Genomic DNA, 27,049 nt, shown 5'->3' with positions numbered 1-27,049 from the left:
CAGCTCAGGGCACCTTCCCTCAATGGAGGAGCTGCTCTCCACAGCTCTTACAGGCAGCAGAAAGCTCCTACAAGGACAGATTCCTTGTAGCTCCCTGTGTATGGGCTGATTGCTGTGGGGCAGCCTGGCCCTGCTGCGCTGTGTGTGTGCTTTGGCCAAGGGCTGCACCGGGGATCCTCAGGCAGGAGACAATCCCAGTGCACAGGAATCCTGGTCCCCTTCCCAGCCAAGGCTGGCACTTAGCTCAGGCTCCCTGTCCCCTCAGGCAGTACCAGAGCATCCCTGGGAGCTGGTGGAGGCGCTGGCTCTGTCCCCAGCAGCCTTTTCTGTGCTCCATCAGGGTAAGTGCCTCTGGAACAGCCCCACTGGGTGCGAGTGCTGCAGTTCATTGCAGCCCAAGGGCACCATTTCCCACCGGCAGTGGCCTCTCCCAGCCCAGGTCAGGGACAGCCATAGTCTCCAAGCCTGGCACAGCCAGCAGCTCTGCCCTCAGCTGTAAGGATGGCCAGACTGCTTGGATGAGGGCTCAAGCAGGGAGCTGCTGAGTGCCACTAATGACACTGCCCTTCCTTTGTACCAGGAGATCACCCAAACAAAAACAAGACAAAAATTCTTTTTATCTTGTCCAAATGCTCAGCATTTCTCCTTCTAAACATCTAGGCTTTGTAAGACTAAAGCCCCAGTGACTCCAAGGCAGAATGTTTACTGGGTTATGACAGCTACTAATGCTCATTTGAAGCATTAGCAGCTTGAAGACACCAGATAAAACCCCCAGAACTAGGCTTAAAAAAGTAAATCTCTGACCGAGATTTTATGTATTTACTTTTTTATTTAAAATTCCACTCCTTCACTGAGACTGCTAAAAAAAAATTCAAATGTAAGCTGCCCCTGCCAACAGTTAACCAGAGCTTACACACTGCTGTAGCTACACAAAGGGAAAGGGCCCAAGATTGGTTTCTGCTTCATTAGACAAAATACAATGGTTACAGAACAGTAAAAATCAATTGGGAAATACTGAGGCTTGTAATAGATATTGGAAGCTCCAGAGCCTGCACAGATGGAGGCACCATGAGCCAGACTGAGCTCCATCCTCAGAGCACACTGACCCTTCCTTTGTGCTTACCTGTGCTAACAGGTTCGGGCTGGACTGTGCAGCAGACATTCCACATGCCCAGCTCCCAGCGTGCCCGCTCACCTGGCACCAGATGTGTCCTGGGGAGGGGCCTCAGCAGGAGCAGCTCTGACAGAGCTCCCGAGGCAGCCAGGACCAATGACTAGTCTCTCTGCATCAGTGAAAAACAGGGAGATTTGCCACTCCAGAGCCAAGTATTGCTTCAGAGAGGCCTGTGCCTCACTCTGTTCCCAATGACAGATGGAGACCAGGCACCTCCCCAAGATACAGACACTGCTGCCGTCCCAAACCCAGCCTCCAATCCCAAAACATCTCCCTAGCCAAGGCACACACCACTCAGTTGTTTTCTTCCAAAGCATAAACTAACTGTCCTGTTGCAAGAAATGCTTGATCTTCCAGAAAAAGGAAGTGTGGGAGGACTGGTCAGCCTGCAGAAATGCATTAATGAGCCTCCCGTTATTCCCTGCCCACTCCTCTCCCTTGAAAGCCCTACCATAAGAAAACAGTCTCGCTTCCTTGCTTGCATCGTAAGTAATTCTGAGCCACCCCAAGGGATCCATCAGCTGTCAGGTTGCCAGAGAAACATGGAGAATATGTAGGCCATAAAAATCAAACTAAAAACTGCGCACCTAATTAGTATGCAAAAATAGAAAATAAAAACTGAACAAGAGCAAAACACTGAACAAAAAGTAAAAATAAACCGATCCTCATTTGTCCTGAGAGCAAGTTGGGAAATAGCCTGGAAACATTCCAGCCAAGGCTCAAGCTCCTGATCTCTCAGTCACTTGCAATAGTCTCGTACAGTTGACTCCAGTGAAGTTTTGGAAGTCCCTTGCTGGCCCCAGCAGCACACTGCAGGGTCCACATCCAAACCCCTTTGCTTTCCTGGGAAGCTGTGTCCAGGGAACTGACTCCTTCAGAGAGGCAGGTGCATGTCCCAGGTGTCACTGCTGTTACAGGCTGGTGAACCTGTGCTGACCACAGATGTGGACATAGGTGTGTAACTACTGAAAAGCTCAAATATCAGAGCCCAGACTGCAGCTGAGCCCAGTGCTGCTCCTGCCTCCCGGGTCCCACTGCAGGTCTTCACAAGGACCCACTAAGAAATTTATCACTGAGGTTTTGACTATTGTCTCTGAAGTCCCTAAAACTGGCAAGTATAGGAGTTGGGGAGAGCTGCAGTCAGAGCCCAAACTCTGTACCCATCCCTGCATTATTAACAAGCCAATGTGCCCCTTCAGGCAGGGAATGTGGTGCTGCTGAGAGCACCCAACCCAGCACGACCCTGAGCTTGCAACACCCGATACAACCACGAAGGAAGTTTCACAATGCAAGTCACTGTCTGGGAAAGAAAGAATCGGATGAAATTTTAATGCAGCTGCCCTCCAATTCAGCTTGGTATGTAAATCAACAACCCAGAGCCGTGACTGTGAGGTGTGCAAATCCAGCGAGGTCTGCAGACATCTCCCTCAGAGACCCATGGCCCAGGGCAAGTGTAGGAATCTGAAGGCGGACGTGTGCCATACTCCACACTGGAAAGGGGTGGTTCAGAGGCAGGAATTTTCAAGTATCATAATTAAAATCAGAAAAGACATCCTATGCAGCCCCCCTGCTCACCAGCAGGCATTAACTTGCACTTCGTGGCCAAGGACAAGGGCCAAAGAGATTGCCTATATCTGCAGGTAATCTTACATTGTCAGAAAATCACTCTTATTTTGTCATGCCAGCCAGCCTTTTGATTCCTTTTTTCCTGCATATGAGAAGGGAGAAAACCAAGAGGTTCTACAGGAAATAAGCTGTGTGTACCTGCCAGTGTTGAAGTGCGGGCAAGAAAAGCCCAGGAGAACATTGCTGCTCCCAAAGAAACATTGAAACACATCCCACAGCCCAGTATCCCAGAAATGCTGCCAACCTTCTTTTCCCTCCAGAAGAAAAACAAACTCCTCGCCCCACACTGAAAACAACACAGCCCCTTTGGACCAGACACACTCCATAAGGAAGCATGTTCTCTGGGCAGCTCTGGTTCCCTGCTGCTCCCACTAAGCCTCTCAGGTCCGAGGGACCATGGGAAGAGGCTGAGTCCTGCCCTCCTCTCCCTCAGTTCCAGTGGCTGCTGCTGCTAAAGGACAGCAGGCTGCAGAGGAGGCCCACAGCTCAAATAGGCATTGCTCTAATTCACCATGAGCATTAAAAATAACAAGCAGTACTTTAAAACTGGGATTGCAAATCACAACAGCTACATTTTAAAGCTATGGAGGATACTTTAATGCTATAATCCATATTAATCTGACACTAAGAACAAGACAAATACACCGTGGATACTAATATGGTGCAGATGGTAAAGTGCAGGGCCATGTTAATGAAAGATGAGACTCCACTATTCTTCCCTCTAGCAGGCGTGTATACTTCCCTTAAATATTTACTCTCATGTTAATGCCAGCAGTGAATTCCAGCCAGGCTGGAGCTGATGGAAGCGTGAAGTGACGTGCTGTTCTCTGACAGCAGCTACAGCAAGTGTCCTAACTCTGAGGCAAAGCAAAGCACGCCACTAATCAGGGTGATTCCAGCCCTGCCAGGATCTTGGAACACTGCTCAGCTGCTGCCTGGAGATGCTCAGGAAGCCAAGGAGAATTACATGAGAAGGCTCATCCTGCGCAGCGATGACCAAGCTGTCCCTGGTAGCAATGAGACACTTGCACAGAGATATCTCTACTCACCCTTCAGGATGTGTCGAACAATTTTAATGGAGCTGCCTCTCATGTTCAGGATCTGGTGGACTCTCTGACGAATCTGATGGGGAGTAGGAAAGAGAAGAAAGAGCTCTTCAGTGCAACACAAGTCCATGCACAGCCCCACTTTTTCCCACTCTGAGGGATAAGCAGAGACCTGAGGACCACAAAACCAACTCAGTCTTGGCAGCCCTCAGCATCTGCTCAGGAACACCCAGGAAGGCACATGGCACAGAAATAAGAAGCCACAGAATGCATTCACAAACCCCAACATATTCACAGAGGAGGCAGAGATGCAGCATTTTGCACAGATGAAGAAAAGCTGTAGCTGTGCTTTTGTGAGACCTCCCAAGAGCAGGCCGCTTTCCCCTGCTCTCTCAGCAATGGCATCAGCAGGGCCTTTCCATTTCAAACCCTGACCTTGCTCATACAGATTATATGAATGTAGTGACATCAGCTTCTGTCTCCACTAATGCCCTCCTATCTGCTGCAACCTGATGGAGCTGTATGGACACAAGTGCAATAAACAGGAGGTTTCCTCCAAAAAAGGGAATTAGAGACACAATTACTCAACGCAGCAGCATTTGCAAGGATTTAGCGCCTTGTCTGCACCATGAATGGAAACACAGATCATCTGCCAACCTTGTACACAGCTTTACCTGGGGAACGTTGGCATTGCAGATCTCTGCCATGATGTAACAGATGAGCTGCAGCACAAAGAGCCCGGCATCCAGACGACGGAGATAGAATTCATCTTCCATGTCATCGTCTATGATCTCTCCTCGACGCACCATGTCCTGTAAAGCCATGCAAAGGAAAGGTGTGAGGATTCTCTCAGAGCACTTCCTATTAGGAGTGGCAAAATGTTGGTGGAATTTGTGGTTTCTTAAGAACTGTTTTGTTCCCCCAAACGTTATCAGCTATATATTTCTTGCTGAAGGAGTATTTTTAATAATTCATTTAAATTCATAAAACATTTCATTCGGTTTTGAAGAAGTTTTGCCTTTGCTGGTCATGAAGTGTGTCCATCTGCAAGTTAAAATTTTAATTTAAACATACAAATCACATTTCTACATTGAGGGGTGAGAGTGTGTGACTATGGAACAGACCCATGTATCCGTGATTTACAAGTTCTTTGTGAGAATGGAACAAAACCTGCTCTTTTACTGGCCATCTGAGGGTGCTGTTCAGCAGTGCAGAACATGACTCCAGCACACTCAAAGACCTATCTAGCTTCCAGCTTCATAATTGACTGATAGATGAGAAAACACATCTGAAAATCCTGCACAAGGCCAGTTTTTCCATGCCCAGCCAGGCTCTCCCAGCTGTGTTTATAAGGGGTGCTGCCAGGGCAGAGGCAGGCCAGGGTCTTTTAGCCAAAGAGCTCTGACTCCCATGGGAATGATGACCCACCATCCATCCTTCCTCTGTATACATGAGTTTCACCAGTGAGAGCTGCCCAGAGGGAGGCCAGAGGAAGAGAGCAAGAGGCCATTCCATTTCTCCACTCCATTCCATCCCTCATGTCCAGACAGCCCATCTTCTGCAAAACACTGGCAAGAGCTGCCTGGCAGTGAGCTCAGAGCGGCCTCCTCCGAGCTGGCCCCGGGACGTGCCTGCGCTCCATCCTCATGGGGGCTGACGGGCCCAAACAACTGTGCCACGTGTCACCTCCTGCATTTTGGGATTTGTCTTCTGGTTTCGTTCTTAAACAAAGGAAGCAGCTCATCAGCCCAGCGAGCTCGCTGCAGCTCTGTGATTTATTCTGCAGCCGTCTGGCAGGTGAGCGCACGCCGGCGGAGCAATATTTCCTCATTAGAGCCATCACCTGCGAGCGCCCCGTACCTGCAACGCTCCACAGGACGCGCCTCCTCAGGCACTCGTGCTCCAGGCACACGCAAGGTCACCGGCACCAAAGCTGACTGAGGCTGCCAAATGTGGCTGTTCTGTCAAGCCAAGCCCTTGCATCTAATGGTGAGCTGAAAGTTTTAGGCACAAGAAGGAAAATGAGCCCTGTGCAACTCTCCCTGGAGGGGGGCAATGGATGCTCCTTGGACAGAAATCTGATGGAGTGACTTAGACAGCTGATGCCCACTTCCTCTCGAAAGGGAGAGGAAAGCTCAGGTAGCGAAATACTTCTCCTTTCCTCCTAGAAATCCAGTCTGTCAGTAAAAGAACAAGTTTTAAAGCCAGTGCCTTCTTAATTGTGTCAGATCAATGGCTTTGGCTACACTCAGATGTAACACTTTAGCATCAGATCCTGAAGACTCCAACATATGCATGATAGTCATTTACTCCATGTTCTCAAAATCATGGGCACAGGCATGACTGGGCAAAGCCTGCATGTGAGCTCTTGCCAGTAAATAGAAAAATCCAATTTTGTGCAGGGAGTGACTTCCCTCACCCTACATCCCTGCCAAATGGCTCAAATCTGGTCTCTAAAGCTAAACAATGATGAGTCTGGCTAGCAGGAGAGCTGAATAGTGACTGAATTATCGAAAAAAACATTCAAGAAAGACAACACACTCACTTCTGAACCAGCGCTCACACTATGCACTGCACACAGGCTCACTGGCTGCTCTGCTCAACAGTGCTAAATTCCTGAGCAGAAAAACAACCACAGGCCAGGACTCTGAATCTCCAGAGCAAGAAACAAAGGCCGGGTCTGCTCTGTATTCTGATCCGAGCACGGTGATCACAGGAGCTGGATCCAGGCAGCTGCGGTCTTGATTACACAGCGGCGGCAGCTCTAACAGCCCCTCTCGGCAGAGAAGATTATTCTGTGCCAGTAAATTAAGCAGATATGAATTAGAAGACAAGTACAGTTTTAAGGTGCCTTTTCACAGTCCTTTTTTTTTTTTTTCTTAAAACCACAGCCACCCTTTCAGTGCTAATCTGCCTCCAGTACAGTAGCAAGCAGCCCCCTTCCCACTTGGTCTCTCTTTCAAAGCTGTCAGTCGCTAACCTCCAAATGAGCGCTCAGGTGCCATTTCTAATCTGCCAGCAATATGTACTGAGATGCCCCTTGCTGATGGGAGAAGACAGCAGTAAGATGGGCTTCTGTGAAGCTAAAGTGAGCTTCTCTCACACTAATGAGGCAGGACTGACAGGCCTCGAGGTGTCAAGTAGAGACTTCAAGCCTAAAGATGCGATGGATGTGCCCGTGCTGTACCAAAGATCACACTGCTCCACACAGGCAGTGGAGGAGATTTCTGCATCCTCCTCCCTCCTCATCTATCACTCACCGCCCAGCATGCACTGCACAGCTGGGCAGAGCACAAGGAATGGGTACTGATCAAGAACAAAGAACACCTCTAGGATCCTGGTTTTACATCCTCACCACGTGGAACAGCGAGGCCAATCCAGGTGGACAGAAATGAGCATGTTCCAAATAGCTGTGCACCAAAACAACCACCACAATGTGTCTCTCACTCTAAGGATGGAGTTTCTCCCCTTACTACTTTCTGTCTGTAACACTGGGGACAGCCGAGGGATGCAAGATATGTTCAGGAGGGGCCTTCAGACCACAGGCTAAAAGCCACGCTCACAGCCATCACGTCCTGCCCTCAGCACAGCTCCAGGCAATTTGGTCTTTCTACACCAAACTGAAAGGATGGGCTGACACAAATCCCCACCTGTGGATACCACGCTCATCCTAGGAGTTCCACCTCTTCCTTTCAAGGAATGGAGTGGCTGAACTGTAGCACAATTAGCATGTAATTTGTAAGTCATTATAGCACAAAGTGTCTGGTGAGAATATTTTATTGAATTAACCTGATGAGCATAATTTTCCGTGGAACTATAAAAATATTAAACTATCTCTTGTCACTTCCTACCATCTTTAGAGATCATCAAGGCTATCGCTGCCACCCATAATTATACCTCATTTTAGAGAGAGGTAAAGGCCACAGGATGTTGCACCATTTCCTACAGAAATAATTAAAGAAATTGAGAGGAGAACAAAGTATTTTCATTAACTAAAAACTCTGAGAAAAGTGCTAAGACAGGCATCAGGTGTTGGAGACAACGCTCTCATGGACTTTGCCCCTGGGTTTCACATGGCAATTAGGATAATCACCAAGTTATCACCTCTGAACCCTTCTGAACAGATTTCACTAAAGCAAACAAGGGGGTAACACTGAGAAGGGGCTCAGTGACTCCATCCTGTTTCACAGTCTAGATTAGGGTGCAGATTATTACAACTGTTCCTCCTCAAGACAGCTGGCTTCAGAAATTCCTCCCCTCCCTTCCACCCTCAGCTATTCCCCCACCATCACTGCCATGGGCTGAAAAGCAGGGCTATAAACCAGATCACTAAAATAAACCAAGCTAAAAGAAATAAAAAGGAGGAGAACTGCAAGAGCAGGAGCTTCTTATGCCAGCTGCACTACTAAAGATAAAGCACTCAGTCATTCCTTGTGTAATCAGCTTTTCACTCCTTGTAATGCAAGACTTACACCAGAATACTCTGTCCATCAGACTTGGATCTCACTCTTGTCAGCATAGGCTGAACCTGTAAAATCTCACCAAGTATCATTTTTCTACGGGGCAGGGAGAAAAGTGAGCATCTGTATATCAGATTTTTGGGGTACTATGTCCTCTACTGCAAGGGGAAAGTCAAAAGCCCCCCAGTGACAGAGCACAGATTCTGAAGTGTTCATACAATCCACCTCAGTGATTCATGTGCCACAACAAGGAACATTAAAGTGCCCCATAAATCCTGTCACAGCTGGAGAGTGCCATGATGTGACAGACAGAATGATGGCTTTTGCCTGCTTCTGTGTGGGGAAAATGCTTGAGCCACTTCGGATCTCAGGAGACCCTGAGATCTCCCACTGACCATCTGATGATGCTACAAAATAAAGCAAACGATAATTCTCCAAGAGTGTTCCAAGATAGGAATGAACTTCAACACCATATTTCATACATGTTGTACCCAGTATGTTGCACCCATGAGATGCTTCTGCCAAATCCTATTATTAGTTCTAATAGGAGGTAAAGAATTGAGGTCCATTTATTCTGGATACAGGAGGAGAATCTGAGGTTCCTTAGTTTTACTTCTCTTGTGCACAAGGGGTTAATATTATTAACTGAAGAGCTTCCATAAAAGCTTCTTCACACTCAAATTCCCTCCACTCCTGCTTTGTGCTGGATGTTTGCTACAGATGTTAATGTTTGCAGGCTGCTCCAGGGTGTTCCTGGATAAAGGGCACATACCCTCACTCTGCATGTGGTATTTTACGGCTCTGTACAGCAGGCCCAACACGCTACAAGGCTTCAACCAAACAAACATATTCTGGTTTTTGAGTTCTAAAACCCCCACACCGACACATAAAGAATAAATAATTTCTTGCCCTGTTTGAGGAGGAAGGACAGAGCATGGAAGGAAAGCAGGAAAGGGTAAATGCTGTTTTCCTCCAGGCCACCGCTCAGTGGTGATGCTGCCACTGTCCATATGGAGCCGGAGTGCTGGCAGCAAAAGCAGCTCCATTCATCACTCACTCCTGTGCCTCTTTGAGCAGCAGCAGCGCTCTGCTGCCCTCGGAATGTTTGGCAGTGCCCGGAGAAGCAGCCTTGGCAGTGGGCAGGCAGCTGTTTGTCGGGGCCTGGTGGGGGGCTGCTGCCCGTGGCACGTGGAGCGCGCGGAGTGCGGGACGGCAGCTGCAGCCATTGCTCTCCATCGGTGCTAATCAATCTCACACCCTCCCCAGCACTGATATAGATAATCTTGTGGGAAGCTGGCCAAGCTCACTAACAGCTCTGCAAGCTGCTTCCTGACTCCAGCCGCTCGTTCCCTTTCAAAAGGTCTGTTCCTGCTTCAGTTCCAAGAAAGTGCTGTGCGGTACCAAGGCTCGTGTCACTCACACATTCACTGCTGGTGTGCAGAGAGCACACAGCCCTCGGCTGCACCTCAGCTAACTCATCAACACAGACACTTCCTCGCCGCTGATCACAACTCTACAGACCAGGGTAAGAGGCCTCACACATTATCATGTAATTGTCTCTCTGCATTTCACCTGCTCTCCATCTGCCAAACCAAGCAGGACTGCAGCCAGGTGAAAGTGAAGGCAAATTGAATCACAGACTTAGGTACTTTTAGTAAAACTCACTCTACGAGACAGCCGGAAGCACTTGTAGAGAAATTCTTGGCCCATTTTATCTGAGGTTACCTGGAACTTGGAGAGTGAGGCAATAGGAATTAAGAGGCAACAGCACAGGTATGAGGGCACACCCAAGAATAGTGACTGGCTGAGCCATAAATCCTGTGCAGATGACATGGCTGTGTAGAGGTGTTACAGACATGACCCAGCAAAACTTAAGCAATACATACGTGTTTCTCCCCATCAATCTTCTTATCAGCTGCCTGCATTGCATCCAGGTACTTAAAATACAGTTCCATCAGCCTATCAACCTGCAAGGGCAGAAGAGAGAGATGTAAGCAAGAAAAAAGAACAATGCAATCATCTTTAATCCTTCATGCAATTTTGTTTTCCTCACAGCTTCAGCCTTCACAAAGCAACAGGCAGCTCTGTCCCTCCCAGGAAGCAACGCGTTACAGAAGGAGGGTACAAGTGCTGGTCGGATGAGCATGCTGAGGCTGCAGGCGTCTGGATGTAATCCCATATGGGAACACGGTCCCATCAGTGCCAGATAAAAGGCAGCAAACAGACGTGTGTCCCCAGCTCACTCTCTGTACTGTGGTCCTCCAGGCTCCTGGTTTCCCCAGTGGACTTGTCCTATCTGTGCTGGATGTTCCAGCTCTCCCACTCTCCTCTGAACTGTGTTAGGGCAGCTGAAATCCTATCTAGCAATTATCTACAATTGGTAGAACAGGTTATGAAAAACACCTTTAAAACACACTAATGAGGAATACTAAGGAACCAGTATTTTCCCAGTGGCAGAATTTACAAATCCCTTGGGATCCCTGGTTTGCAAAAGCTGCTATTTCTTTCCTGCAAAGCTTTGATCTATCCACCACCATGTAAATATTTTGGGAAGAATTTCCCAGAGCAAACATCACTAAAGTGAAACATTCTAGGAGAGGAGTGGGGAATGTTAAACGTGTACCACAGCAACTCCTAAACTCTCTGCAAAAGAGCTTCACCACCAGACACACTGGCACATTTCCACGCTGTCCTGATCTCAGAGCCAGCACGATGTAATACTGCATATTGTCTTTTATGGCCAGGTTTCAGCAGAGACACAACCCAGGACAGAATCGCTACTACCATATGCAAGAGCACCAGAAAACAAGAGCGCAGGGGATGTGGAGGCCATGCACTAAATGTCCAGTTTTGCAGTTTGTAAATACAATGTGAATGAGAGAACAAAGGTCTGTGACAGCACAAGTCTCTGCAGGCAGGTATGAGGATGGCTTTTCATAACTCAGCGAGTGCACCAGGCACCCTGCCCTGAGCAAGAACCCTCCCAACCTGGCAGCCCAGAGACTGAGACACACATTCAGCACTCACCTTCTCACTGTCATTCTCTGTGAATTTATTCAGTAACCGTGTCCTCTGCTGCCCTCTCAGGTTTCGCAGAAGGGAGGCCAGGATGGAACAGACATGTTCTAGAAATACAAAATGAAAATTGCATGCTGAGATCAGGAAGAGGAGCTTATTTCCCTCTGTAACATGCCGTTAAATTTACTATTAACACCCCAGCATGTAGCTGTTGATAAGCAGAACCCTGGCTCCTTCCCATCATGGTGAGAGGAGACAGAGCAGTGGTGAGAGCCACAAGCCATGTTTGCAGGGAGCACAGATAGCTCCTCATGCTGGCCCAGCCAGTGAGGTCTCCGCCTCCTCTGCCTCAGGGAACCAAAGCAACTTACACAGAGCACAGGTTCCACTCTGGTTTCCTCCCCAGGACGTGCGCCTGCCTGGTGGCACAAGCTTTGGGACCCTCCATCACAGCCTAAAGGCACCGCATGCTGCCTTTTGGGCCTAAAGGAGCCCTGGCCAAAGCCAGCACTGTCACCCAAATGACCCTCAGGCCACCAAGGCTAGGACAGCTACTGAAACAAGAGAGCTGTAGAAAGAATAACTGTGCTCCTGCAGAGACTCAAGTGGTATGAGCTAGTAGAAAAATTCTCAAACCAACCACTTTCATTTACAGAAAATCCCATCAATGAATATAAATAGGCCACAACAAACCACAAACGACCAAATAAACATGTTTACAGTCTTCTCAATTGCACTTGGGGGTCATATTTTTCAGCACAAACCAAGGAGGCAAGTAAAAAGTCAAGGCTGCAAGCGCACAGGAGACACCTGTGTCAATGTCCCACCACTCTGAGAGGTGACTGAGCCACTCGCCTTGAGCCCAAGCACAGCAGTGCAAAGCAAAGGAGAAGGGCTTGAGTCTCCTTCCCTTTCCAAACCAGTCAGTACTACTTCCCACCTGCAGGTCTGCTTTAAACACAGACCTGGTGTAGACCACCTAGCTTCTCCAAGATGACTTCATTGTAATCTTGCTGATTAAGACTGATGAAGATTAACGGCCAGAAACACTTCCTCACTCATGGTGGTGGGGAGCAATGGGGCCTCAAGATTTGGTATTTTCTGAGGGGGAAACGGCGTGCAGAGGAGCGGGATCACCACCTTATTGCTGTCACACCATGCACTTCCCCTGCGCTGCCTAGCCTGAATCCAGGAGCAGCCTTGATCCATCAGTCCAGCACAAAGAATGAGCAACACCGCTGTGTTTGCTAGGAGCTCCTGCTCCCACTGCCTGGGCCCTGGAAGGTGAAGGCACACAGGCTGCCTGGCCAGGGTGTCTGTGCTCCCTGCTGCACGGATTATCTGCATCCTGCACAAGGGCAGCACGAGGAGAGGCTGCACAGGCGTGCGCACCCCCCCCCATTTCATTAGCTGCTTATAAATAGAGCTTCCTTTTCGAAACAGATTTCTGCCTGAGGTGGTGTCAATTTTTCATGTTCCAAGGAGATTGGGAGCGCTGCCGGCAGGAGGAGCAGGCAGATAACAGGTTTATCGGGTGGCCGCACCGTGTGGCTGCTCCGTCATTCCGACAGGCTAACGGGGGTGAAGGATGGCTCCGGGGGTGTCAGCGCACGCTCTCACTGCACAGAAACTGTTACTCCACAAAAAGCGACGCCAAATTAAGTGTTGACATTAAAAGTATTGTTAAAACCTTCCAGTTCTTGCAAGATCCCATTTTCTTAAGGTGAAAGAAATTCAATAAAATGAAGATTTTTTTTTTCCCCCCCATATATGCCAACATATGCTCTGCTGGTTTAGGAAGAAGCCAGCATTCTGTATATGTCACACTATTTTTTTCCCCAACCTTTTTTAGGAAGTGTTGACGCAGCATTTTAGTAGCAGTATTCTCACCAATGATCTATCTTCATTGCTTTTTTCCAATATTCCTTTACTAGGAAATGTATTTTAGCCATCATTTTTGCTTTGGTGGTCATATGCAGATATTTATCCATTTTATCAATAAAATCTTTAAAACTACTGACAAGTCTAAAGGAGCTGACACAGAGGTTTTGAGAACAAGGTTATTCTTTCAACATCACTGCAGAAAATCCAGGAAATATTTAGTTGCCTAGTCAAAATGTTCAAATAAATATTTTACAGAGATATTTCTGAACTATCTAAACTGGTTTCTTATCAGCTTCCTGAAAAATAATGCACTAGTGTGTTTTATGTCACACCTCAAAATCAAGGTTATGCCATAATGCAAGTCCTGGTCCAATAAATACCAACATCCATGGGCAAGGACACTGGCCAAAATGAGGGCAAAGCTTGATGGGATGAGAGGCTGAATCCATGATTCAGTGGATTAAAGTGTTTGCACAGCCATGGGAAGGGAGAAACGCTAACCTTGGGGTGCAGGGTCCCAAGGATGGGGTCTCACCACTTTCCCATGGACTGACCCAATCTCCATCTCACATATGCAACACTTTAAAAGCTGTAATCACAATATTTGCTCAGGGTCAGATCTCCTTTGGGAAATGGTGAGTAGCTGATGCTGCTCTGAGCCCCCAGAATGCAGAACCTGCAGCTGCCTGGCTTTAATCTCAGTGCAGAGGCCACGAGCTGTGCACTGCCCCGGGGTGAAGCCACAGGCAGCTTCTCTGCTACGGAATATTCTGGGACCTTCTCCATAAGGATGTAAGACTCAGCCAAAGTCCACATCACCTGCACAAAGCACATCACTTCCAAGGAGGACACAGACAAGGCCAGAGGCAGAGGTTGCAGCCGAGCCTCCTTTCAAAGAATGACTAAATGTGATTCCTTTGAGAAGCAAACAGCAAACCGAGCCGCGCTCAGCATCACAGAAGTAACAGGTACCAGCTGGCAGCTACTATGCATCAAGAACAACCTTTTTCATGCAAACATCCCAAAATCCTCTAAATTCATGGATGTGGGAAGATTGGAGGCTTCTCTCTCTCTCATCTGCCAGTATCACTGCTGCTGCCCCATGGCCAGCTCCCCACAATCCCAATCCTGCAGGGCACCAGGCCAGACACATCCCTGGCTCTAGGAGGTCGTATCCCATGTGCTTCCTGCAGCAGCACCAGGGTCGTGCTTAGCTCAGGATCCTCTCAAGCTCTTAGGAGCCTTTCCCTCTCCAGACAGGCACAGAGACTTCAGCATGCAAGCAGTGTTTAAAACACCCTAATTAGATCGATCTTGACTTCAGCTCGGTGTGTTGGAATACAGATTAATCTATTCCATGCCTGGCACTGGCAGCTGCAACAGCAGGAGGTCCTGTCAAATCAAGCTGTAACATTACACTCCTCTGCCTTTATTATCCCCAACCCCACTTTTTTTTTCTTTTTACATCTCATTATAATGGACATCTGCCTGGCAGGGGAGGAAGCTCCACAGTGAGGAAGAGGAGGCAAGCATAATCCTGCAGGAAGGGGACAGCAGGCAGTTCTGGATGCCAGGGACAGCAGCCCATTGGAGGCCAAGCAGGATGAGCTGGTGAACCCAGCAGCACACATTTAAGAACCTTCTGTCTTGCAAAGAACGCTTAAGACAAATTGTAGTTTCTAATTAGAAGCAGGAAAATACTAGAAAAAAGCAAGCCAGTTCTTTGAGATACTTCTACCCCTCCTACACACACAACTCTGGCTTCATGGATGCTGGGAAACCTGGATGAAGCCACTGGCCCATCCCAGTATTATAGGTGACACTGGGACATGCTATTCCAATGGTGTAGATAACCTGACTTGCTTTCATGTGCATTAATAATCTGCATTTCAGAAAAGTAACCCACTCAAGTATCACTGCATTTTGCCAAGAAAAATTTTATCTTAAAACACTGATACAAGCAAGAAACACCAATTTTATGGATGGGTGAAGGGGGGCCTGGGAGGATTGGAAAAGCTCCACATGCAACAGCCCCGATAAGCTGGATCCAGCCATCAAGCTGAACGTAAAACAAAATTCTTTCTATTGACTGAGAAAGTTTATTTTTCTGATGTTCTTGCAACAGAGCACGCTCACTTTAATTGAGATAAATTTAACTCTGTTCTCAGCATCATGGCTCACTCAAATCACAGGTTCCTGTCGGATGGTGATGGTGAAATAACAAATTGGCATAATAAAGCTCTGTTTAAACAGACTGATGCCTTTGCCGGGTGCTCACTCCTCAAGACCACTGGCTGGCAGAGGGTGCTCAGTTAATACCGATAACTCCTTATCAGGCCATGTTTCTGCTGCTGCCTTTTCACTTCCCCATGCCCAGGGAACCTGGTTCTGCAGCAGACATTCATTCCAAGGGCACTGCTGCCTTTAGTGCACATCACAAAGGAGTAAAAGTGTATTTACTAAGAAATGGGTTTTGTTGTTGTTTCTAAAGGTAAGGTATAGCTGAGGATCTCCAAAAGAGGCTTCATTATTGATAGAGGGCAAACAACCAAAACACCCCAGCAATAGGAATTCTCCTTTGGAAATTGGCTGAACTAATTCTCAGGTTATCAAATTAAGCATTCCTAACTAAAACTGACATCTAAGACAAGAGAAGGCATTTAAATGAAGATGAATTGGACAAACATTCTTTTATAGTTCATTACACTCTCCAAGTGAGCAAAACTCGGCTGCAAATAACCATCCTGAGAAAGAGCAGGAGGATATACAGCCTGTCGAGCCAGCTATGATTGCTTCACTACAGACTCTCTAATTTAGGAGGAATTTGTGTTTTCTCCATTTTTAGCTCACTGAGACTGCTCAAGAATTTCAAGCCAGCATCCAACACTGTGACTCGACTGTGCTGAAAGCCACTGCACCCTCATGGACAGGGATGACACCCTGACCCTCAGCTCTGCAACAGGAAGGTTTTGGGAATGCAGATAATCATACAGTACCCCCCACATTTCAGAAGTCACAACACTGAAGTGTTATTTAAAATCTTACCCTCTATTTATGCCAAGAACCACCCAGAGCCAGATTCCTGTCCATCCCCTGCAATCACAGACACTAAAGGGACGCCGCTGTTCAACCTGCTCACAACACACAACCACGACATAGCACCCCCTACACAGCCAGGCTCGTTCTCCTTCTGTCTGTCCAACCTGCTCACAACACACAACCACGACATAGCACCCCCTACACAGCCAGGCTGGTTCTCCTTCTGGCTGTCCAACGCAGCTGGGCACTCACACGAGTATTGCGACCCCACAGACATAGGAAAACTCTGAGCCATTTCTGTCTTCAGCTGCAAAATATTTCTGGTTTGAGTTGCTTCACTGCCTCAGAAAAAGGGAAATTGCTTCCAACGAGTTTTTTCTCCCAAACCTAATATCCTAATATAATGATCTGTACAAACACAGGCAAAATTCAAGTGTAGATAATGCGCACTCAGTTAGACACCACAGGCCCAATCTTCAGGCTCAGATCATCCATAAAGATGGTTAAGAAATTTTCTCTTTCTTTTTTCCTAATTACATAGTGTACATAAAGCATAAATACGTGCAGTTTGGATTTAAATTGTTCACAGGCTCCCTAGAGTAAAATAATTTTTAAACACTGACAGTGTTTAAAATGTAGCTAACCAGCACTGACACCTTTATGCTAGCATTTAGAAAGGACGAAATACATTACAGAGAAGTTACTTTTATCAAATTTAATTTGGATTATAAATTTCTGCAATAAATAAATGCTCAGCAAGTCACGTTGAGATTTTTTTTCACCAAGGTATTATTTTGTCACATTCAGAACACTGCCTTAGAGACAATAAAACAAACATGGTTTTATAGACTATCTCTTATGTAAATAGCAACACTGCTATAAAATAAAGACAAGGGGATATTTTCCTACAACCATCACATACATACAGAAGATTTGGTGCTCTAGAGATTGAGCACTGGATGTCCTGGGAGAGGTGAAGCACCTGGAGCCACAGCAGGTGCCAGGATCCCGAGCCTGGTGGCACTTCAGCCACTGCAGACAAAGGGACAGAGGGACAGGCAGAGCTGTTTGGTACCTCACCCAGTGCTGGGGCATTTTAGCAAGGCTGGTTTTTAGGCAGCTGTAATTAGGCCCCAGGTTTCAGAGTCCACACAGGATTTCGTGCTTTACAGCACAGTCTGGGGTGCCCACCCCGACAGCAGCACCCCAGCAGCAACGCAGAGAAGGCAAGCACAGCCCAGCTCCTCAGAGCTGCTTTAAATAAATACTGATGCCACTGCTGCAAAGCCATTCCAGAGAATCCTTTAAAGGAATCTCTTCCTCCATTTGGCATACACATGAAAGCTCTCCCAATAGAAGATTGTTCTAATTAATTTTTAAAAAAACAGATTGAACACAGGATAAAGTTTTTATGAGAAAAGATGACAAGACCAGACTGAACAGTAGCGTTCTTTTTGATCAATAAACAGAGATAAGCAACAAGCAGTGTGTTCCTAGGACCAGAACAGCACAGAGGGAACCAGTTCCATCACGCCACACCTGCACCATTTCCCTTAAAGCCAGAGGCACCCAGGAGCTTGTGCCATGTTCCCCCCAAGGAGCAACTACTGCATGGTTGGGGCAACACTCAGCAGAGCAAAAGCACACACAGTGCTGCTTACACTGTGTCAGGACCACGGCGTGACAGGCCCCAGGGAACCCTGCTGAATTCCTCCTGTCATTAGAAATTCAGTAACTCACCTGCCCAGTGATGCAAAACAAAGAAAATTGGACTTACTACCACAGCCTTTTAGGGAGAGTTTATTTTAATAGAACTGATTTCTGGACTCATCTTAATGTTCTCCATTTCTTCTGCATGTTAATGAGACAGAAGTGTGATACAAAGCCAGTTTGCACGGATCACTCCATTTTCCTGAGGGCAGATTGGCTTTTCACACTATCACAGAAATAGGCAGGAACTGACCCTGTCAGGGCTTTCCAGACTAATCCTCACAGCAGCCAGGACTGCACACAGGTATCAACTGCAGACTCCAGAAGAAGCAGATGAGACAGAGATTAGCTCACTTTCCAAAACTGAAAAATTAAGTCAATGGCATGAGCTACGGACTCAGATCTCTACCCAGAATCTCCTATTCCCACTGAAGCTTTCTCTCAGTAAGAAGAATTAAACAAACCTCACTTTCACACTGCAAATGAAAATTTCAAAACATCCCCTAAATCCATCGAAGCACAACTACGTATTTTATTAGATAATTCTGCAATTTTATTACATAACCTACAGAAACCAAACCTCTCCCTGCAAGTCCATTACATAAACCCCAGACCACACGACAGCATTTCCCCCCTCACTATTATCTACCCAAGACAAACAACACAAGGCAGATAAAGCGACCAGAACTGGCAGCTGGTGTGTGAACTGCTCTGGGGCTGGTTGACAGGTGAGCCCCTGCTCTCCACCTGTGCCACAAAAGCAGCCACTGCCACACATATGCCCAGCCCATGCCACTGCCCATTCCTCGTCCTCAGGAGGGAGGACAAACAGGTGCCCAGGGAGTTGTCCCCAGTTCAGCAGCTCTGCCAGAGAAAGGAGCTGCTCAGTCCCAGCTGGTGCCTTAGCCAGCACCCAGAGAGCTCTGAAGGAACAGCACCTCCCTCCTGGGCTTGGGAGAACACCTGAGTCCCACCTAAGCTGCCAGGACAGTCCCAAAGCAGGGGATTTGGGTTTAGAGCTTCCATGTTGTTGCTGTTTCCTTCCACTTTCACTTGGTTTGCTGCAAGAGTTCAGGATAGATCCTAGGCGTGTCTGAGACCCACTCACACCTCTTCAGCTTTGGACAATATTCACCCTCTGTAGAACTGAGCTGAGCAATCAGTTGGCACAAAACCTTAAGCATCACTGGCAGTATTTAAAGTTTCTTCCAAGACAGTCAATGACCAATAAAATGGGAAAGGCAATGTTGCCAGGAGCAGGAGGGACTGACCACTCAGCTCAGCATAAGGTCCCACAGTAATCGCAGTTTTATTCCACAGCAGATCTCTGTTAAAGCAGAGTTTTCCAGGGTAGAGAGTTAAAAAATATAAAAAGAAAAAAAGCGCAACTTCAAAAGCAATGCAGTTTATTTCTGCAATGCCTGATGTTCATCCAGTCACACTTCAGTGCTCAGAGCCATGAAAACACTGCTTTTGAGGTGACATTTGTAGTTGCCTCATTACTCTTTTCAAAAGAGTTTTGCATCAGAGTAAGAGCTTCAAACAACAGACTCTACAGGAGTAAAATAACTTATTAACAGCACATGAAATGGGATCGCCAGGAGCTGCTGATACCAAAACAAGCAGGACAAATGTGCCCTCAACAGCCAGCTAGCTGTGACAGGGAGCAGCAGGCTGGACACCCAGACCTGAAAGCTGCAGGAGGAGCCCTAAGAAGATGGGTGCTGTGCCTTTCCCTCCTCCCTGCAGGTACTTTTCAGACATTGGCTGCCCATTCACTCCCTCCATGGCAATAAGAAGGATCTGGAAGCACATCTACCTTCATGTTCTTTTTCAGTTGTTCCAACTTTCTTTATCTTTCTGGGTGATTTCATGAAGAGAGGGAAGATGGTTCTCAGCCCAAGGATGTCCACAAACTTGTGACAGTTGTCTGTGCCCTCTGGTCCGATCATGGCGTGGTCCAGCACCTTCAGGGCACTGCTGCGGGAAATCTTCTTCTCTCTGTGAAAACAAAGAGGCAAATTAAATTGTATAGGGACATGAGGAGCTTTGGAGCACCCTACTTTAAAGAGACAAGGGAAAGGAACACGACAAGGAAAAGACGAAGAGTCCGAGCAGAAGCTCTAAGCAAGATTTTTCTTCTAGAAGGCAAAACATTGTATCAATAATAACTCTTTTCAAAACTGTGGCTGAGAATATTGTCTTGGTTATTTCTTTTTTTAATGTCTTCTATCTCTTTTTATTTTCTATTTTTATTTCATTTTATGTATTTTATTGTCATGGTTTTATTTTCTTATTTCTTGGCTACTGAAGAAGGTATTTCTTCACTCCTTTACAAACACTGGCACAAAACAGAAGGGGAGGCTGGGTTGGATACAAAAGGCAAACACTATCACACCAAAAAGATCAGGATTTAGATCTAACAATAGTTTAATTTAATAAAGGAGTAAATTTGGTGAACATAGCTGTGTCAGCTATAATGAAACCCCATCAACAGGAACCACACAATGGAAGGAGGCAGACAGACCCTGGGCTCTTCTGCTTTAATGCCAGTTCAGAATGTTGGTGGCAGTAACTCACACCAATAACACAGGGATGCCCTGAAAATGATCCTCAAAGCTCCCAGAGAGCTGTGGAAAACAACTTCCCTGCAGAGACCCAACTTCATGAGCCCCTAACATCATGCAAACTAAAACACCCACACATGAACACCCCAGCCTGAAAGAAGTGACCCTGCCCAGTGCAGCCACAGGCACTTTCAACCCCAAGGTGGGAGGGCACCGTGTGGAGCTGGACTGAGTTCCCCCAACCAGCCAAGGGCTGTGCAGGAGGGTGGTTTGGCACCCCCACACCCCCACTACAGAGAGCTAAAAATAAAGTACTCCTTAGGCCAGATGACACCAGAAATGTTTTCAGGGGAAGTAATTGCATATTGATCAGCATTTAGGAAGGCTGCGCAGGGCTGAGCTCTGGAATATTCATTGGGTTTAAGTTCAGGCTTTTAGAGATCAATAGCTGCTTGCCTGGACTGTCTGGAGTTGATTTTATTTAAAATATTTATTCTGCCAGAGGGCAAGTAGTTTATCTTAGTCTCATCTGTGCTTATTGAGGGAACTTTTAGCTGAACACTAATTCACATACCAGCAAACGTAAGAATCACCAAATGGGGAGGGGCCTCAGTGTTCATGGGAACTCTGAATTATAACTTTATTCACTGACCATTGTTTTCCTCCTTTTAACACCTTTCCATCTGAGACACTTCTTTTGGTGCACCTATTATTTCAAAAAGAAGAGGTGCTGACATTATTTGGACTTTCCACATTAGCAGAACATAGCCTCTAACTTTCCAAAATACCAGTAAAAGCAGAACACTAGACTTCCTGGGAAAGTGTGCATAAAATGGTTCCGTTTAATTAACCAGAAGATTTAGCAAAGAGACAGTTCGTGTTTCTAGGGGTCATTAGGAACAGCAGGACAAGAAAACATAAAAAGATTTTAAGAATCATAAAAAAATATACCCTGAAATAGCCGCAGAAAAGCTTCAGGGAGCCATATGGAGTTGTCTGTTTTCACCTTGTTTTGCTGTACAGGAAACAAAAGCTTTTCTTGAGGGTCAAGAGAAGTCCCAGCATAGCTGCAGGACAGAACACTGTGCAGCCCAAGTGATGCAGGTCCCCGTGAGCTCCCTGGACTGTTATTTGTCTCTGTGCATACACATGCTCCTCAGTTCATGGCTGGGAAAGCCACACAACATTTTCCCTGAGCAAGAGAGAATCTCCCTGACGCATCCCTCGGGAGCGCCGTGGCTGAATCTCCTCAAACCCAACACAGCTCTACAGCCAAAGCAATAAGCTGCCTGTCAGTGTGCACCAGGCAGCTGACAGGACAAGCCTGTTTTCCTCTATTTTGACTAAACTGCAGTTAGGTTACTAAGGCAAGACTGAGGGATTGAGCACTAAAAAGTACTTCCTGACCTAAAAAGAAAGTTTAGTTTAATTCTACGGGACCCTTCTAAACTTTCCGCTGGTGGCTACTTCCTTGATAAACCATCTTGTTTTTTATAAAGATGCTACATAAATATAATAATTAAATAATTATATATAGCCTTGCTCTCATTCTGCTTCCAAATTTCCTCTTTCACTCCTGCTGTCACTGGCTTCATCCCTCTCAACCTGCTCTTCTCCCAGAACCTCTGCTCATCTCCCATGTACCTGCTTGGTGAAGCCCCAATTCCTTCAGGGCCAACTGCAAGTCCCAGATCACAGCATGAGTCCAGGACCAGTCTGGCCATGGAAATGCACATGAGGCACATCAGCCACATCAGGCTCAGTTTCAGGCATTACCACCGGCTCCCTATAAACCAGAAGTTCACACGATACAACATCGCCTTTTGCTGTTGGCCACACATTTTAAGGCTCAGCACAACAGAAACCATCCTGTTCTCATGACTATCTGTAGGAATAGCACGAGCACATGAAATACTCATTGAAAGCTGCTGCAGCTCTCTGCAGGTCTGTGTGCACACAACCATCAATAATGGAACGACTTGGCTGGATGGATCAGGCAGCACCAGACAGAGAATGCCGTGTTCCCTACGACAGTAATGGAGATTCAAGCCTGATATCTTTATTCTCACACAGCTTATCTATCTCACATCATGTCAATACACGTTCAACTTTGCCTATTTGTCCTTTCATCTGCACAGGCTGTGGCACAGTGATTAAACACCTCCAAAGTAAAACCAAAAAATAACAGATCTCTTCCCCCAGCCTTCAGAGGATACCAACAGGAGAGAAAAATATTCTGCCTTGTTTGTGGGCAAGGTGGCAAATCACAACTGAATGGCACGTCTGCTCTCTGCTATTTATCATGAAGGTATCAAGAAGATACAGGTGTGCGGCTCCAAATCACAGCTATCCACGTTCACTCCCTATTTACAACAACAGATTGTTGTCACCTAAGTCCCTCTGTCCAAGAAAAACTGAGCACCTGTGAGAGCTTCTAAGCACTCAAACTAGATTAGAAAAGTTAAAAAATATATAAAATAATCAGCTGTCAGTATAGTACATGCCTGAGGACAGTAGTGACAGAAGCTTATAGAACAAATTCTGTGAATTGTTAGTTTTTTTCCCACAATCACTTTACCAATCCCACTCAAACTGTAGAATCCACAGATTGAGGCCTTGGAAACGCTGTCCATCAGGCAGAGTTGCTGCTCACAGATCCATCACACTCTGTCCCTCCCAACCCTTTTGCAACTACTGTGGGGGGCAAAATGCAGCCAAGGAGGAATTTTCCTCTTGTCATAATTTTCCAGCTCAGATCCTGGTGCAGAGAGTGGTAAACAGTAGAGTCAAAAAATGGGTAAAAAGCTCTTAAAAATCCAAACACTGAGACCCACCCACATGGCACAAGAACTCCAACTAATTAGTTCTGCAAGGCTGGTTTAGCAGCTTAGGACTCCAGGCAGAGGGAGGCCTCCCTCCCGTTCTTAGTTTTAGAGCTTTTCCTTAATTAGCCTCAAGAAAACCCAGCGTTCCTATTTGAATAATCCACGTTGGGTTATTTATTCAGTTCCCTGCTGCCGCACATTCCCCAGCCCTGAGCTGCAGGAGCTCAGCATTCCTGGCTGGTGTTTGCTAACCCGTCAGCACACAGCCTGGCACGCTGGGGACAGCCAGACAGAGCCCACTGTGCCCTCCCGCAGCTCTGGGGAGCCAGACAGCCCAGCAGACACAACTCGGTGCCAGGCCAGCAAGGAAAAGTGAAGAGAGAGCAGAGAAGCCCCAGAAGTTCAGGGTGTGACAAAGCACAGCACAAGAAATGCAAACTTATGCCCCATTCACAAAAGTAATTTTTGTATCAGCATCCACAAAAATTCAGCAGCTCAGAGGCTACACAACACAGTGGAGTGTGAACTGGGGAACAAAAGGAAAAACGTTTTCACAAGGGACATCCAAAGGTCCTCTCCTGCCCTCACAGAGGTCATTTAAAACCTTAGAGGGTTAGTGACCTGACCTACAGCATTCTCTCTAGATGAAACATCTGCACTGCCACTTTCCAGCAGCCAACGAAGGAAACGAAGTCAAAGACAAAAAGTGGAGATTCCATGCCTGAGAAGGTCCAAATTACTTACCTGCTGGAAAAAAAATCAAGAGAAGACAGACAGATGTCCTAACACAGAAATTTTAAAATAAAACCATAAATATCTAGCCAGAGTAGGTGTTGGCACATCAAAAGCAGGAGGGGAATCACAATATTAATGGAGTACCTTAGCATCAGGTTCATCAGCTGCAGACCCTCACCCTTCAGGAAGCGATCGCGATTGGAGCTGAGCATTAGGCAGGAGCAAAGGGAGTCAAACAGGTTCTCCATCATTTCCTGTTCCTCTGCTGTACTTGGATTGTGCCGTTTAAACACCTGAATGACAAACAAAGCAAAATTACCCCCAAAGGTTGGGCTGTGCTGTTGCAGAACACATGCAAAGAGTTTGTATCAAAAGCTCCAGCACTGACAGGTGTCAGGCAGTGATCACACAGGTCACTGCTGCATCCTCTCTGTAGCTGCTACCCTTTGCTGCCCTGACTGTGCACCCACAAATGTGCAGCAGCCTGGTGCAGGATTTAAAGGATAATACACAGGCCTCCTAATACACAAGGGGAAAGGCAAATTCACACTCAGGTATGTGGATAAGCTGATTACCAGAGAATTCCTTTACAATTCATACCTGAGGGTGCTGCAGGCAACACTACCTGAAGAAATACAGGTGAGCTATGAACACATTACCTTCAGCCAGCTCAAACATGGGCAGCCCTGTGCTTGGAGTAGAGCACGCTGAAGATGGACCAATTCCAACCTTGCCTATCTCCTACTTGCCATGAAATGATAATGTAATATTTAACTTCCGTGTGCCTCAGCATTACCATCTTTACAAAAGGGATTAATCTCAGCGACCATGGATGACACACCCCATGGAAGGTATTTGGGGACTATGCTTCACCAAATATGAAGCACTTTTAGGATAGCACCTGCACCCCAGATATTTTCCACTCCTCCCACCCAGCCCAGCAGTCTCCTGATGGAAGAGAGGGCGTGTGGGAATTACTCACAGATAACTGCTGAAGCAGCACATCGATCCCATCCAGCTCCCCAAGCAATTCTCTGTTGTCTAGACGGAGGTGGGGGGAAAGGGGAAAAGAGAGAGAAAAATGAAGCTAACTGTCAGATTTTACAGCCATCTAACACTGATACATCAGCAAACAAAATCAATACAGCTTGACAGAGCACAAAAGCTGCAGAGAAAGAGGGTGGAGGCGAGGGAGCACATGGGGGAGAGCAAAGCGAGCAAAGGTGAGCTGGAGGCAGAAAAGGGCTGCTGTGATCTGAGAGAAGCCTGGATTCTGCCCTCACTGACAGAGACAAGGCAGGCATGGCTCACCATCATTATTCTGGAGCAGAATCGCCAGCACCTCACTGCAGTACAGCTTGTTGGCATCAAAAGGCATCTTAGCCTGTGGGGGAAGGAACAAGAGACCCATCAGGGCACGGCCCTCAGCATCTCACTGATTTGAGGAACACATTAATCAAATCACCAAATGTATGAGCAGCACTTAAAATAAAACACAACTGCAGTAATTCTGCAGTTTTCCTCAGTGACAGAACAATAACAATTCTGATTCAGGGGTGATGGGAGGTGCATGTGGGCTCATGCAAACATGCAGAAGCTCCACCGTGACCCTTCACGCGGCCCTACATCTGTAGGTTTGGTCAACTTGGCTCAAAACCCCTAAAACAGTCTCCAGTTGTTTGCCACACAGAATCTCTTTCCTGTGATTATTTTCCACAATGTTACGTGGGTGCATGGCACTTATCCCTGTCTGGAAATCTGTGCCTGTCAGCAAAACCAGAATTTCAGAACATACATCACAGTAACATTGAATAGTAACTGCCAGAGTTTTGTATGAGAATCAGAGTGTCACAGTCAGAAGAATGTGAGATGGGTTTTGCCTGCACAATCACATAACTTCCTTTTCAGATATTCCCTCCACCCTCAAATATGCTAAAGAAGTCACAATGAAACCAAAATGCTGAATTTGAAACCCCCCCCCCCCCCCAAAAAAAAATCCAAAACCCTAGAGTGGATTCTGAACTGGATCCAATGTTTTTGCATGCTGCCAAAGCTGCTTCATCTACAAAAACAGACTGAACATTAACCAATCAGATAATAACAGAACCTGGTTTACTGAGGGATTCATAAAATAAAACAAATTTAAAAATCATCAGTTACCAGCTATTTATACTCCACTGCTCAAGAAGGGAAAAAGCAGAAGTCCTAGGCTTAAAACATAGCATTTGTCACCCAGTTTTTTCCCCAAACACACAACTCCCTGCAGCATGGTGGACAGTCCTGCCTGTGCGGGGCTGCTGGGCCAATCATCCCACCCTGCTGCCATGGAACAGAGCATGGTGTGCAAGCACCATGCAACACACGGAAACATGAAAAGCAGGAAGACCCCAAATGCCACCAAGTATTGACTTTAAATAAAGCTTTTCAGTCCAAACGATCCCCAACCGCCCTGCAGAGGACAGTATTTACAGCAGCCAGGGGAAACCTCCAAGTAGACCGTGGAGGAGAGGGGAAAGTGCTTGGTGCTGTACAGCCCTGCCAGCTTCTGCCATGGGGTGACCAACTGCTGCCCTGCAAATCTGGGGAAACAGCATTCTGATCCCCCAAGACTGCACACATTGTCAAACCCTGCTTATGTTTGCAGAATAGAGCTATGAGCTCTCCATCTGAGGCAGCTCTGACAGTCACAATACAATTAATTATAAGACCTGAAATGTCGTCAGGAAACAAATTCATCTACTGTGCTGTGTGCCAGATGTCCTCATCGCTGCCCAGACAGAACCCTGATCTTAAAACTTATCCCACAGACATTCCACAGCAGCTCTACCCAGCTGCTGAGATCCTGGGTTAATCCCAAACACCACTGTCAGGGTGAGAGATTCAAGACCAAGTACTGCCAAGAGCCAAAGTACCTGAAGAGGGGTTCATTAGCTCCCCACAACCCTGTGCAGGCAAGAGAAAGCCC

At 46.8% G+C, this 27,049-nt stretch overlaps 1 protein-coding gene across 1 annotated transcript in view; it reads right to left on the bottom strand.

Annotated features, from left to right (window-relative positions):
• The window catches only part of CTNNBL1 (catenin beta like 1), a 49,394-nt gene that overhangs the window by 1,488 nt on the left and 20,857 nt on the right, over positions 1–27,049 (bottom strand). Inside the window, exons 9-16 of the mRNA XM_017735579.1 lie at positions 25,396–25,468; positions 25,067–25,125; positions 24,229–24,377; positions 19,777–19,958; positions 11,334–11,431; positions 10,193–10,273; positions 4,521–4,658; positions 3,850–3,922 (exon numbers count right to left, since the gene is read on the bottom strand). Coding sequence (XP_017591068.1) covers positions 3,850–3,922; positions 4,521–4,658; positions 10,193–10,273; positions 11,334–11,431; positions 19,777–19,958; positions 24,229–24,377; positions 25,067–25,125; positions 25,396–25,468 — 853 coding nt within the window. The remainder of the gene's footprint in view (positions 1–3,849; positions 3,923–4,520; positions 4,659–10,192; positions 10,274–11,333; positions 11,432–19,776; positions 19,959–24,228; positions 24,378–25,066; positions 25,126–25,395; positions 25,469–27,049) is intronic.

This window comes from Corvus brachyrhynchos, unplaced genomic scaffold (assembly GCF_000691975.1).
Source record: "Corvus brachyrhynchos isolate BGI_N302 unplaced genomic scaffold, ASM69197v1 scaffold10, whole genome shotgun sequence".
Taxonomy (NCBI): domain Eukaryota; kingdom Metazoa; phylum Chordata; class Aves; order Passeriformes; family Corvidae; genus Corvus; species Corvus brachyrhynchos.
The sequence above is the reverse complement of the archived record's forward strand: the minus strand, read 5'-3'. Positions and strand labels throughout refer to the sequence as shown.